At 39.2% G+C, this 15459-nt stretch overlaps 1 protein-coding gene across 5 annotated transcripts in view; it reads left to right on the top strand.

The window, feature by feature from the left end:
- rras2 (RAS related 2) overlaps positions 1 to 15459 on the top strand; it is a 111504-nt gene that overhangs the window by 64922 nt on the left and 31123 nt on the right. Inside the window, exon 1 of one of the 5 annotated variants that reach the window (XM_043705820.1) lies at positions 14354 to 14495. The exons of the other annotated variants lie outside the window; for them this stretch is intronic. Coding sequence (XP_043561755.1) covers positions 14493 to 14495 — 3 coding nt within the window. The 5' untranslated portion in view covers positions 14354 to 14492. Of the gene's footprint in view, positions 1 to 14353; positions 14496 to 15459 lie in introns of those variants that run through there. 5 annotated transcript variants of the gene reach the window in all.

The following is a 15459-nucleotide window of genomic DNA, read 5'->3' on the forward strand; positions in this document are numbered from 1 at the left end:
CAAATCATGGGTCATAGGCATCACCCATGCCTAGTATTTGGTGCCCATCCCTGATTGCTGTTGAGAAGGTGAGGTTAAGCCTCTTCCTTGAACTGCTGCAGTCCATGACCTTGAAAACATAATGAGCTGAAAATGTGTTGCTGGAAAAGCGCAGCAGGTCTGGCAGCATCCAAGGAACAGGAGAATCGACATTTCGGGGGTAAGCGCTTCTTCAGGAAGGGCTTATGCCCGAAACGTCGATTCTCCGGTTCCTTGGATGCTGCTTGACCTGATGCGCTTTTCCAGCAACACATTTTCTGCTCTGATCTCCAGCATCTGCAGCCCTCACTTTCTTCTTGAAAACATAATGCCTGTTATCACTTGAAAACATGGCTATGTTGTGAAAGCTGTACATTATCACACCAGGCTTGTATTTATTTTGCCTCTTTTTAAAAAACACTTCATGGAGGAAATTTTACGTTTCATTGGTCCATTCACTGAATGAAAGAGGTTATATTTGTCTGAAATGTCATAATGCTATAATAATACTGTGAATAAGTAGATGTGACCGTCATTGTATATGTAACAACTGGTAAAATAAATGGACAATTTAGCTGAAAATGGTAGAAAACGTCTGCTTGGAAACTTGAAGAACTTTGTCCTGTTGAAGTTGTCTCTCAATCTTCAACTTTCTTCTCATTCACTCAATAATTTATAACTCACCTAGAAGTTTTGACAATGTCACATTTCCCTCAGTAGTGCACCTGACAAACAGTTTTGTCTACTTTGTCTAGAAATGTTATTTTGACTGCTGCATATTTCCAGGTTTTTGTGTTTTGCCTTTGTAGGATGGTGCCTTTTAAGAGTTTAGGTTTGTTGCTGCAATTATAGATTAGACTCCTTGAGCACTGTTCGGAATGGCATGTACTGTCACTTGAAGGGCAACCTGAGATTGGATCCAATTTTGGCAGGTATTTTGCTATTGGAGGGCAAAGGCGGATCTTAAGTATTTTCCTCAGGTGAATTGGGTACAGCTCATAATGGAGCTTACTATATGTACTCTTGAAAAGGACACGTTTTAATAGGGTCATGCGTCTATTCTAAATCCGTACTTTATTTGCAGTGTATTATATCTGACTGAAATATTAATGAATTCACTAAGGTCTGAGTGTATGATGATTGTGAAATGCTGTAGTTCAAACTGCGATGGTTTCACAAACCAGAATTTTAAGGTGGTAAATCTGTTAGGCCAAACTGGAATTGCTTGAAAAACAGCTACTAATTTTAGTTTTTTCATAGCTCATTTTAGCTGCAGAAGAAGTGGTGCTTGACATAATTCAGAATGTTGCTGCTGTGTGGAAATCTGAGGCAACTAGTTTGAAATATAGGCCCTCCTAGTTTTTGGCCATGCATCTTATTCAATGTGACCTTTGTTTGGATTTAATTTGAACTTGTCAGTTGTAGATTGGTTTGTTTGTTTTTGTTTGTCGGTATGTTTTGGTTTTATTGAATTAAAAAAACATGGCCACTGTTTTACAGTGAATAAATGAATCTAATTTTGTTTTAATTTCATGGAGTTCTGTGATTTTATCAAGATGCCATACTCTCTTCATGATTGCTCTCCTTTTGTAAAAACAGCAAACTTGCAGTTTGGTGCTGGATGAGAATGACAACTGCTACAATAACTGATACTGCTATTATGTTATGAAATGTCTGTTCCACCCTTTCTTCATCCTTGGTGCCAGCTTTCTTTCCTATAGTGTGTAACTTTGCAAATGTAGAAAATGCAATATTTACCAATGCATTACTTCCAAAATTGCAGTTGATGGGCACAAACTATTCTTCTGGGAGCAAGAGTGCTTCTCATGCAGTAATGTAATATTATATGTACTATCAAGTATTTGCTCTTAGGATAATGGTCCAAACGGATTTGATGCCTTGTTGTAATGGTAGTACTGATGCTTTGTAACCAGAGACCTTTTAGTTTATACTCCACTGCATAATATGAGCCATGTTATTTAGCCTGACATGATTGTTGCAATGAGAAAATGTCATGTAATTACTGAGCTGATATGGATTTGTTTTTAACTGGGGTCTCATCGTTCTTATGTTATCAAAAATCTGGCAATATTCAAAGAAATGCAAGGGTATGAGTGTGGTAGCATAGTAGACATGTCAGTCTGAGGGGGAAGCATTTCTCCCATGGAACCAGTCCAACTTCAGTGGCTGTTTCATGGCACACCTACCCACACGTTTCACACAGGGCAGGGTGATGATGAACTACAAAGCCTCTTAGACGTATTTTTAATTCCTTGCAAGCAAAAAGACAAGCAGAATCACAGACCCAAGGGGGCACTTGTCTGAGTTTGAGTCACAGCTCTCAAGTTGCCACTAGAGGCTGCATTCTTCATAAAATTGCTTGATTGTTCGTTGCATGATCTGGATGTTAAACAAGGTAGCACTACAGTATTTGGATTTGGTGGGTCCCAAACACTATTGTGGGGAAGTTGATGGACTGCTCTGTGCTTTTAAAGTAGCAGTTCTCTTGTGTAGCCTGGGCCAGAAGGTCTTAATGTCTTCCCCCCCCCCCTTTGCAGCAGGGCGAAGATGCAAGATTGTTCTGCATTACCACTCCCTGGGGTATGCTATCAATTTTGCAAATCTGTGCTTGTTGAATTTCCCAGTCACCACAAAGCTATATAAGTTGCAAATGTCTGAACTCTTGCTTGCTTAGAGTGACAATGGATGTCCTGGATACATACATCCTGCTCATTCTGGTTCCATTGCACCCAAAGTTCTTCAATATCTGAGAAGGGTAAAGAGACCAGGCACATCAATTCCTGATAATAGTAAATAGAGACTTTGAATAGCTATTAAACACTTTGTCATTAGTTAGGAGTGAAAATAAGATTCAGTGAGATGGTGAGATATCTCAACCTCCTGGTCTGGCAGTCTTCCCACTTTGTGACAGGACTGATTTGTGATTTCTCCAGATGAACTGAAAGATGGCAACCATTCTACCTTTGCTCGATTTTTTTTGAGTAATATAAATTTAAACTTGTGTTCCTTAATTATTCAGACCTCTTGGAGATGGCGCACTGTTCAATAGTCTCCACTTGAAGGTTACTTGTTTAAGAAAAATGTGTACATGACATAATGTCTTGCGCTCACTTTTGAAATGCTTTTTCAGGGCCACCTAGATTGGGACCTGAATATTGAAGGTTATGTGCCCTTTAGAAAGAACAGGAAGCTCTGAAAGGGTGAAGGAGTGACACGGTTAACTAAAGATAAATTCAGGAAACCTGGATATAGAAACAATCTGGAACCGTCTACATGATGAAGGCAAGAGGTCACCTGTGGGAGTCATATTCAGTAACCATTTAGTAAGGAAGGTATAATGGGAGTTTCTCAAGAGGGTACATTGATTATCCTGGAGTTTTTAACTTGCGTATAGATGAAAAAAATTAAATGATCGGGAGGTAGTCTCCATGAGGAATTCATTGGATGTTTTCACTAACACTGCACTAGTATGTTATGCCACCAACCAGAGAGCAGGCTGTGCTAGCCCTGGTTTTGACCTATGAGAGAGGATTAATGACCTCCGAGAGAAAGCACCCCTGGGTAGTAATGATCATAATGATTAAATTTTACATAGTGTTTAAGGGAGAGAAGTGAGAATCCAAAACTGCTATTTTTAAGGGCATTCTGAGGCCATGTAAACAGTGCACATTTGCCAGCTCTATCAGTTTAGGTTAAGGATTGATCATCAGGGATGTAGTGCAAATAGTTTAAGGGATATTCCAGAAAGCACAATAGATACATTCCAATAAATACAGTTTTTAAGGATGAACTCAGTGGACTGAAAAAAAAGGCACATACAGTTGTGCAAAGATAGGTGGTGGGTCACAAGATTGCTATTTTTTTATATTATGTGCAAAGAGTTGTGAAAAGATTTAATGAGGGAAAATTCAAGGGTATGAAAGGTTAGTCAAAACACAAGTTTCTTCAGATGTTTTAAAACAAAATATTTAATACAATCAATGTTGGTCCGACAGAAAAGGAGTCTGGGGAATTAGTAATGGAAGATGAAGAGTTAGCTGATGAATTGAATAGACATTTTGTATCAGCTTTCACCAAAGATGATGAAATAGCCTGGAAATAATTGTAAATACGGAATTGAAGGGGAGGGAGGAACTGAAAAGTTACAAATACCAGTGGAGTAGAACTGAGTAAATAGTTGGAAATGTGAGTTGACAAATCCCTTGGTCCTAATGGATTTCATCCTAGGGTCAAGAGTTACTAATGAGATAATTGCATTTAATTTTCATTTTCCAAAACATTTTTAGATTCAGGAAAGATTCATTTTAGATTGGAGAATAGTGGCACTGCTGCCTTACAACACCAGGGTCCCAGGTTTGATTTCACCCTTGGGTGACTGTCTGTGTGGAGTTTGCACATTCTCCCCGTGTCTGTGTGGGTTTCCTCCGGGTGCTTCGGTTTCCTCCCACAGTCCAAAGATTTGCAGGTCAGGTGAATTGGCCAAGCTAAATTGCTCACAGTGTTAGCTGCATTAGTCAGAGGGAAATGGGTCTGGATGGGTTACTCTTCGGAGGGGTGATGTGGACTTGTTGGGCTGAAGGGCCTGTCTCCACGCTGTAGGGAATCTAATCAAATTAACTCCTTTCATTCAAAAAAGAGATTGAGGCAGAAAGCAAAAGCTTCAGATTAAAGAGTTTAATATGTCATAGAGAAAATGTTAACACAGCATGTGGGTAAGTTCAAAGTAATCAGGCTGAGCCGACATGGTTTTAACAAAGGAAAATGATGTCTAACTAATTTATTGGAATTCTTTGAAGAAATAACTTGTGGGTAAGTTGATGTATTGTACTCAGATTTCTGGAAGGCCTTTGATAAGGTACCACATCAAAGGTTATGACAGAAAGGAATATTTTGTGGTGATGGGTTTACATTTTGGCATGAATGGAAGATTGGTTAGCGAACCAGAAGATGAAAGTAAGAATGAAAGACTTTTTCAGGCTGATGGAATGTCACAAATGGTGTGTCACAGGGTCGGTGCTGAGACTCAACTCTTTATAATTAAATGATTTGGGCGAAGGGCCAGAAGGTGTAGTAAGTTACATTTTCTGATGATGCAAAGATCAGTAGGCAGGTGTTATGAAGAAGACATGAGTATTCAAAGAGATAGAGGTTGTGAGTAAGTAAACATCTGGGTGGGCGGCATGGTGGCACAGCAGTTAGCACTGCTGCCTCAGCGCCAGAGACCTGGATTCAATTCCCGCCTCGGGCAACTGTCTGTGGAGTTTGCACATTCTCCCCATGTCTACGTGGGTTTGCTCCGGTTTCCTCCCACAGCCCCGAAATGTGCAGGTTAGGTGAATTGGCCATGCTAAATTACTCCTATTAGGTGAAGGGGTAAATGTAGGGGAATGGGTCTGGGTGGGTTGCTCTTCGGAGTGTCGGTGTGGACTTGTTGGGCCGACCCTCAAGTCGGCCATACTGTAAGTAATCTAACCTAATCTAATAATGTGGAGGAATTTTAGTAGAAAGCATTAAAAAAAATCTAAATGGTGAGAGATTGCAGACTTCTGAAATGCAGAAAGATCTGGATGTCCTCGTATATCAATTGTAGGAAGTTAGTACATAGGTTTAGCAAGTAATCAGGAAAGCTGATTTATTGCGAGGGATTTGAATGCAAGAATAATGAGGTTATGCTTCAGTTATACAGGGCATTGGTGGGAGTGTCACCATACTGGGCGGCACGGTGGCACAGTGGTTAGCACTGCTGCCTCACAGCGCCAGAGACCCGGGTTCAATTCCCGCCTCAGGCGACTGTCTGTGTGGAGTTTGCACATTCTCCCCGTGTCTGCGTGGGTTTCCTCCAGGTGCTCCAGTTTCCTCCCACTGTCCAAAAATGTGCAGGTCAGGTGAATTGGCCATGCTAATTTGCCCCTAGTGTTAGGTGCAGGGGTAAATGTAGGGGAATGGGTCTGGGTGGGTTGCGCTTCAGCGGGTCGGTGTGGACTTGTTGGGCTGAAGGGCCTGTTTCCACACTGTAATCTAATCTAAAAAACTGGCAGAAGGATGTTAATGCATTGGAATGCCAGAAATGTTTGATTGCCTTTTTATGAATGACTAGACAGGCTTGGCTGGTATCCTTTGGAGTTTACAAGAGTCCGAGGTAATTTATTTGAAACAAGATCCTGAGGGGACTTGACCGGGTGGATGCGGAAAGGATTTTGGGAGAATCCAGAAATGGGGTCATAGTTTAAAAATAAGGGGTCACCCATTTATGACACAGATGAGGAAAAGTGTTTTCTTTGAAGATTGAGTCTTGGAATTCCCTTCCTCAAAACACAGTGGAAGAATCTTTAAATATTTTTAAAACCGAGATGGATCGATTATTGATTAACAAGGGAATAAAAGTTATTGGGGTATGTAAGAATGTCAAGTTAAGGTTAAAAATCAGAACAGCTGTGATCCTTATTGAATGGCAGAGCAGGCTTTAAGGTTCAAGTGGCCTACTCCTGTTCCTTCCTTGGTCGAATGCTCGTAAGAATTGTCTGTATTTCAAGTAGCATGTGTTGATTGATTGGATGTTGCTGAAGCGAGGCTTTCTAATTCAAAGTGACAGTGTTGTGTGTTTTGTAACATTAACAATACTTTAAAATGTTTTTCTATTTACATGAGACTTCAAATGGGATTAAAGCTCCCCTTTATCAGTTTGTTTCTGTACATTTTGTTCACAAATATATTGTGGTTCTGTCGTGACTTTCATTATTTTGTCTTTGGTTTTGATTAATTTAAAACTGTATAATAATTTACTATTTTCTATCTGGGCAAAAGCATTTGGAGAGTTTTATAGGGAAAAGCTACATCAGTGAGTCATATAAAAGGATGTTGCCATCAGTTACATATTGAAATTTGTTAGTTGCTCATCAGTCTGGGCTGTTTCCTCCATTTTCTTGATGTTGATGCAATGCAGAAAATATGCCAGTGTTGTACTGCAAGGATGTGGTTACTGTAGCTATGTGCCTTCGTCCTACAGTCTTGTAATGTAGCATCTTGACTTGGAACTGCAGTATAATAACTTGAATCTAATTGAATTTACCACCATAGTAAACCTATTCTGGTCTTGTGTTTTGGATTGTGCAGCAATTTTGATGTGGGGTGAAGTGAAAAATATATTCTGCAACAGTGTAGTGGGTTATTTTAATATCTAAAGTAGCCCATTTAAATCAGTGTTTCAAATTTTTCTTAAATTTATATTTATATTTATCTATTGTCATGTGTTAAATGACAGGTAAGCTGGATGTTATTGACACCTCATTGTATTCTGATAATGAGAGGGTAAGAATTAGGAGAACAAGTGCTTTTATTTTGGGTAGTTGGTGAGGATTCTTCCACTTCTCATCGTTTTAACTGGTAGCTATATCACCAATGACGTGAAAAATCAGATACTGCTATTAATTTTGTGGCATGAGAACTAAATGTTGTTTTATAGTCTGATCAAAAATTTACAAGTAGCTCTGTTGTGGGTGGGAAGTTGATGTTTCTCATACTGACCAATTTTGAAATGCTGTGACAAGCCAACTGTTCACAGTAGTGATAACTTGTCTGAAAATGTGATGCTGGAAAAGCGCAGCAGGTCAGGCAGCATCTCAGGAGCAGGAGAATCGACGTTTCAGGCATGAGCCCTTCTTCAGGAACTGGTGATAACTTGTCACCTTGTTGGCCAGCTTTGCAATTCCACCATGCCAATTATTATTTTAATTGTTCTGTCGAAGGATGTTTTCCATTGTAACTATCATTCTAGAATTACTCCAATGCCCGGGTAAATAGAAAATTTAGGACATTCTTATTCTATTGGTTATGCTTAATGGTCTCAGCTGTGTGTTTTTGTATTTCATGGAAAAGTGTTCTCATTTAAATCAATGTCTTGATACTATTGTAGTTTTTAACATTTTATTAAAAATTCAAAGAAATTGAACTGCAAAGAAATTGAACTTTTATAAAAATCTCCTAAGCTGATTTGCTTGCTTCCAAACTTGAAAACAACATGGCTAAGCACTATTTTTTGTTTTTGAAAGCAAGCGTTTAGATTGATCTTTGTGCTTCGACTTAAAAATCCATTCCTGAGTTCAGGATCCACTGGTAGACGTTTTTACTGTTGAGTTAGAGACTGTTAACTTAGGAATAACACTCCTGTTATTGACATAGCTATGCAGCAATATTTCACATTTTTGTGATGTATTATTACATAAAATTCACCAAGCCAATATTATTGACTTAACTTTGTGCAAAGAAATGTGATAATTCAGCTCGACTCTTTCCTTAAAGAGTTCCCTCTGTGTTGCAGGAAACTTGAAGCTTCTTTTACTACTGGGACCAATCCAAAGGTATTAAGATTAGATTAGGTTCCCTATAGTGTGGAAACAGGTCCTTCAGTCCAACAAGTCCACACCAACCCTCTGAAGAGTAACCCGCCCAGACCTATTTCCCTCTGACTAATGCACTTAACACTGTGGGCAATTTAGCACGGCCAATTTACCTGACCTGCAGGTCTTTGGACTGAGAGAGGAAACTGGGGCACCCGGAGGAAAGCCACACTGACACAGGGAGAATGTGCAAACTCCACACTGACAGTCGCCCAAGGTTGGAATCGAACCTGGGTCCCTGGTGCTGTGAGGCAGCAGTGCTAACCACTGAGCCATGCCGCCCCATGGACTCTTCTCTGTTTTATAAGTGATTTTCCAGAAGCAGAAGCACTTCACATCTGGGAGGCATGTTGGGCTCATTACCAGACTGACTACTTTCACCTGTTTGTTTGTGTGGCCATTGTTGTGATTTATGGGGATGACGTGATTGAACAGCAGTTAGCAACAGACCAGATGCTCCTTCATTTCAGCATATGAGTGGGGAAATTGTTTTAAGGAAGGCACGGAGCCTTTTGTACCAATTTTGTCTCTTGCTACAACCCTTTTGAATGGGATAACTTAATGTTGCTGTATCGCAACAAAGTTTTTAGCAGATGTGCTAAAATAATTTCATTATTTTAGGTTTCTCCAGGGTACAAGATTTATGGGTACCCTTCCATCAGCTTTCACAAAACAATCCTCCAAATTATCAGCTTTTTGTCTTGTCTGCTGGCAGATCGTCAACTACTTACTCACCCAAGCTATTATCTTTGAGGAATGTAGACTTCTTGGTCAAGTTTCAAACTAAACAAATCTTCCAATCTTTGAATTTCCTTTCCTCAAAAGGTAGTGGTGGAATTCTTAAATATTTTTAAGGCAGAGGTAGATTGATTCTTGATTACCAAAGGGTGAATGTTAATCAGTTTATTTTCCCCCTTGAGACTTCAAAACTGAGCTCGAGCCCTCACCCACATTGTGTGATGAATGCTAATATTAGTATTTTCTCTGCTTAAGGTGCAGACTGTATGTACGTTGATTTTTTTTTTCTCCTGACTTAATGATATATGTGGCAGCTAACCTTCTGGTCCCCATCTCTGTCAAGATGGCATGTGTTTTTTGTAGGGAGGTTCAAGTAGAACTGCAACTGAGCTATGCTTTTTCTTAAAAGCAAGCACATTGGGTCTGTGACTCAGAGGGATAATTTATATCTGTGCTGGCTTTGTTTCCTTCTCTGTTGGGTAGAAGTTCCCGATTCTGTAGCAAGTTCATATGTTTGTCTCTAATCTTTGCTTTTAAAAAAAACATCTTTTTAATTGTAATTAGCTCCAAACTTTTGGAATTATTTTCACCAGAGATTCGAACCAATTTCTGAACCAGATCTTTCCACTTAACACATTTAGTACCTAAAGCCAAATTATTAAAAAAGCTAAACTTTAATCCAGAACATTTGAATTATGATTTACATTTTTCCAGCACTGGTGAATAGCAACTTTATTTCTCAAATGTAAATTTTTTAAAAGTTGGTTATGGATGATCTGTACTATAGCATTGCTATAGTGTGGGTTTATGTGTTTTTAATTTTAAAATTTTAAATATACCGAGATATTGGGAATGTGTGTAGAGAGGTCTTGCAATAGAAATCATCTTTTATAGATGTTTGCTAAACTCTTTGTGATACAACAATGTTAAGTTATCCCAGCAGTTTTAAAACTTACAATGAATTAAAACTTATTCAGTGCACATTAGCTCACTGTACACAAAGCAAGCTTGTTATCTGTTCCTTCCTTGTTCAGACACAGATCCTGGATTGATTTTGGATTAACTGCAGGAAGGGTGCTCAGCATCTTTGTTAAAATGAGGACATTTTTCTTATGAAAATTCAGTGTATTTGGGCAGAGAAAGCATATAGTTCTCATTAGACAACAAGGCTTTGTACTGTCATCCTGGCTAAGTGTATGCATTTGGAGAGATATAATATCCTGTTTGTTTTATTCTGGACTTCTCCTTTTCAGGTTTATTTGAGAGCTCTGAAATAAGTCATAGTCATAGAGATGTACAGCATGGAAACAGACCCTTCAGTCCAACCTGACCATGCCGACCAGATATCCCAACCCAATTTAGTCCCACCTGCCAGCACTTGGCCCATATCCCTCCAAACCCTTCCTATTCATCTATCGTCCAAATGTTGCAATTGTACCAGCCTACCACATCCTGTGGCAGCTCATTCCATACACGTACCACCCTCTGTGTGAAAAAGTTGCCCCTTAGATCTCTTTTATATCTTTCCCCCTTCACCCTATACCTATGCCCTCTAGTTCTGGACTCCCGACCCCAGGGAAAAGACTTTGTCTATTTATCCTATCCATGCTCCGCATAATTTTGTAAACCTCTGTAAGGTCACCCCTCAGCCTCTGACACTCCAGGGAAACAGCCCCAGCCTGTACAGCCTCTCCCTATAGCTCAAATCCTCCAACCCTGGCAACATAATGCTGTTACACATGCATTGCTTAAAAACTTTTACACATATTTCATGTAATATGGTGTAATGCATGCGGTTTTAATTAATAAATACATGTCTTGTGGGGCTTTAGCATTTCAGTCCTTCAATTTTAGTAGTATTGTATTTTAAGTTTGGTATTTACAGGTGTTGGAATGACCTAACTTTGCTTCAAAATTGCATCATCTTATTAATGTTACTCTCAAAGAGTAGATTGAACAATGGAGTTCATTCTGGATGTAGGTTTGCTCACTGAGCTGGAAGGTTCGTTTTCAGATATTTCATTACCATACTAGGTAACCTCTTCAGTGAGCCTCCGAATGAAGCACTGGTGGTGCAGCCCGCTTTCTATTTATATGTTTGGGTTTCCTTGGGTTGGTGATGTCATCTCCTGTGGTGACATAATTTCTTCATTTTCTTAGGATGGTAAATGGGATCCAAGTCCATGTGTTTGTTGACAGCGTTCCATTTGGAATGCCATGTTTCGAGGAATTCTCATGCGTGTCTCTGTTTGGCTTGTCCTTGGATGGATGTGTTGTCCCAGTTGAAGTGGTGTCCTTGCTCACCCGTCTATAAGGATACTAGTGAGAGAGGGTCATGTCGTTTTGTGGCTGGTTGATGTTCATGTATTCTGGTGGCTAGTTTTCTGCCTGTCTGTCCAATTTAGTGTTTGTTACAATTCTTGCAAAAGTACCCTTACTGGCATAAAATTCACGAAAGAAGGGGAAAACAACAACAAATTGCCATTCCTAGATCTTGCAGTAGAGCAAACAGCCAATGGGAAACTTCAAGCCAGCGCCTACAGGAAAACAATACATACGAACCAGATATTGACAGAACACGTCCAGAAACCTGAACCAATCTTCCCTACATCAAAGACATCTCAGAAATGATGCCACACTAGTCAGACTCCTTGGCATCATGGTAGCCCACAAACCCACCAACACACTGAAACAGCAGCTAATGAACTTGAAAGACCTTATAGACAACAAGTAAAACTAATGTCATTTACAAAATACCTTGCAAGAGTTGTAACAAACACTACATTGGACAAACAGGCAGAAAGCTAGCCACCAGGATACATGAACATCAACCAGCCACAAAATGGCATGACCCTCTCTCACTAGTATCCTTATAGACGGATGAGCAAGGACACCGCTGCTTCAACTGGGACAACACATCCATCCTAGGACAAGCCAGACCAAGACACTCGCGAGAATTCTTAGAAGCATGGCATTCCAACGGGAACTCTATCAAAAAACACATTGACTTGGATCCCACTTAGCACCAGCATCTCTTCCCCCTCCTGAGAAAAAAACAGGAAATGACATCATGTGAAATGATGTCACCACAGGAAATAGCATCACCAACCCAAGGAAACCCAAACACAAATAGAAAGGGGGCTACACCACCAGTGCTTCATCTGGAGGCCCACTGAAAATGTTACCTCGTATGGTGACAAAACATCTGAAAACGAACCTTCCAGCTCAGCAAGCAAACCTGTATCCAGAACCTCAACCTGAGCTACAAATCTTCTCAAAGCTTGCTAATGGAGTTCATTGCATGAACTGAAATTGTTTTGCAAATATCTGAAGCATGCTTCAACAATTACAAATAGTTATTTTTGTTTCATGGAATGTGTGTCACAGACGAGGTCAAAATTTGTTTTTAGTGGAACAAATAGATTTTTGACAAGTCTTTGATAATTTAATGACACCATTACTTGGGACTAGCTTTTATATTTCAGATTTATTTAGTTGGACTTTAAATCTTACCAGGGCAACTGATGGAATTTAAACCCTGGCTTTGGGAGCGTTAGTCTGACCAGTATCATTACCTCTATTGTAGGCATTAAACAAATATTAATCTTAACTCGGTAAAATCGTTCTGTTCCTGGTAAATCGGTTTAATCTGTTCTAATTTTACGATCCTTCTGTTTCTTGCATGCACAGTAAAAATGTGCTGAGATTTCACAGTTTTATGTAATACAACAGTCAGCTCAAAAGACCTAGCGATTTCTATTCCGTTGAAGGGTGACCAATAAGTGGAAATGTCAGAACCAGCATTAGCAAAAAAAAAAGCATTAGGAAACGTTTTTCTTAACAAGGAGCATTGATCTCAAATGCTCTACCTGATGTTAAAGTCAGTTTGTGACCTTCAACAAAAAAACTTTTGAATAAGCACCTGAAAGGGAGGTTTGGGGGCAATTACAATCCATGGAAAAAGGGAACTAAAGTTTGTTTGCATTCCTTTTGCAGAGTGTTTTATCAACGGTATCATTCTGTGCTGTCACCATATAATTTTTTTTAAGTGACCGAGCAAGCATTGCTTTTGTTAGTTTGGGCTTGGCCTTTTCATACTTGATAAAACTTGATGAATATTTGTTTTGAATAACATTTCACATGACAGTAAGTTAACTAGTTCTATAATGATGCCATTGTTAAACGAATCAGTAGTTTTCATTCATGTTGTCATGATTTTCTTGATTCCCTTATCCCAGGAAAGCTCCAAATTGATAGACAACTGAGATTGGCTTCAATTTTTCTTTGTAATTTGTGTAAAAGTGCATTCTTCCATTCATTGAATTAAACTCTGCACTTGTCCTTGAATAGAGGAAATAATTAATAGTTACTGGTGTTTGCACTCCCAAGTATTGAAGAGTATGGTTTTGAACTAAAAGTTTTTTCAGAAGTAACTAAAGCTCTCATACATTGTTCACGGAAGGGTCCCAGGTTCAGTTCCAGCCTCTGGCGACTGTCTGGAGTTTGCACATTCTCCCTGTGTCTGCGTGCATTTCCTCCAGGTGCTCTGGTTTCCTCCCACAGTCCAAAGATGTGCAGGTCAGGTGAATTGGCCATGCTAAATTGCCCATAACGTTCGGTACGTTAGTCAGAGGGAAATGGGTCTGGGTGGGTTACTCTCCTTCGGAGGGTCGGTGTGGACTGATTGGGCCAAAGGGCCTGTTTCCACACTATTTGTCACAAGTCTCAGAATTTGACCTGTGCCATAAGATGTTGCATTAATTTTTAAACTAAGTTGAGAAATAGCCTTTGACTTTTACCTCAAAGATTATAAGTAATAGTGTACATATATTTTTCCCTTGTTGGATTTACATGATTTATAAATCATTATTAGAATTTACACAGCCTTGAAACTTGTGATAGTGCTGTTTCCAAAGTGAGAACATTACTTTCAGTTTTGAAAATCATTTTCTTTTTGGGAAATGATGGGCATTTGAGAATATGGCTTAATTTTTATGATTTGATAAATCAATTCCTGATCCACTTCAAGTAATTTCCCAAATCTATTTGCAGTAAGTTGTTTTCTCGTAAATATTACTGCAAAATGGACTTTGGTGGAGGGGTCAGGGTGTAGCTGAGCGTGAGGCTTATTTCTGTGATTTGCTTTGCTCAAATTGGACTCTGGAAGGAGCAACTATGCTCTGTTATGAAATATTAGTCATTGCTGTTATTAGGTTTTGAGTAGTGATTTTTATATTTTTTTTGAGGCAATCTTTTGATATTCAAGTATTTTATAAATTAATCAGAATAATTCCAGTTGTTAGAAAACTCCCTTTGACCATGGTAAGTAGTGAGCATATTGAACATCTAAGTGAGTTGTGAGAATGGCCAGAGCTGGCACTTTATTGTGAGCAGTTTTGAGTAGAAGGATTCAGCTATGATACATATGTAAACTTTTGATTCATCTGAATAATCAGTAGCGTGGATATATTTTTACGTATTAAGACTGTCATACTGCAAATGTGACTGCTGTATAGGATTCAAGATTTTTGATAAAACGCATTTTGGAATTTTGAGAGGCTTTGGGAATACCTCGTAGTTTTACCAGCATGCTTCTATTTGGATCAAACACTTTTATTTTGGCAAATTTAATCTATTGGAAATAGACTATAATAATTTTATTCTCAAGACTTTTGAATATTTTAAGGATTTTTTTTAAGTAGAGTATGTTAACTGATTTGATGTAACATGTATCATGCTTTGTGCAGATTCATTAAATAAATAGGCTTCCCATTAAATAATCACTTTTTTTACAATATTGACTGAAACCTTAGTTTATTTTGTTCCTGCATTTTCTTTATTCAGTTAACTATAACTATCTTAATAGTCTGTCAAGTATAGAAGAGAGATTAGTGTTACTAATTTACAGGTTACTTTGTTTCAAATATTAGACTATAAATCAGTGGCAAGGTACATGGTGGGAGGCTACCAACACACACTTTTGAAAATGTTCCCTCAATACAGTGATCATTCAGGAGAAAGTGAGGTCTGCAGATGCTGGAGATCAGAGATGGAAATGTGTTGCTGGAAAAGCGCAGCAGGTCAGGCAGCATCGAGGGAACAGGAGAATCGACGTTTTGGGCATTAGCCCTTCTTCAGGAATGAGGAAAGTTGGTCCAGCAGGCTAAGATAAAAGATAGGGAGGAGGGACTTGGGGGAGGGGCGTCGGAAATGTGATAGGTGGAAAGAGGTCAAGGTGAGGGTGATAGGTCAGACTGGGGTGGGGGCGGAGAGGTCGGGAAGAAGA

This window comes from Chiloscyllium plagiosum, chromosome 16 (genome assembly GCF_004010195.1).
Source record: "Chiloscyllium plagiosum isolate BGI_BamShark_2017 chromosome 16, ASM401019v2, whole genome shotgun sequence".
NCBI lineage: Eukaryota > Metazoa > Chordata > Chondrichthyes > Orectolobiformes > Hemiscylliidae > Chiloscyllium > Chiloscyllium plagiosum.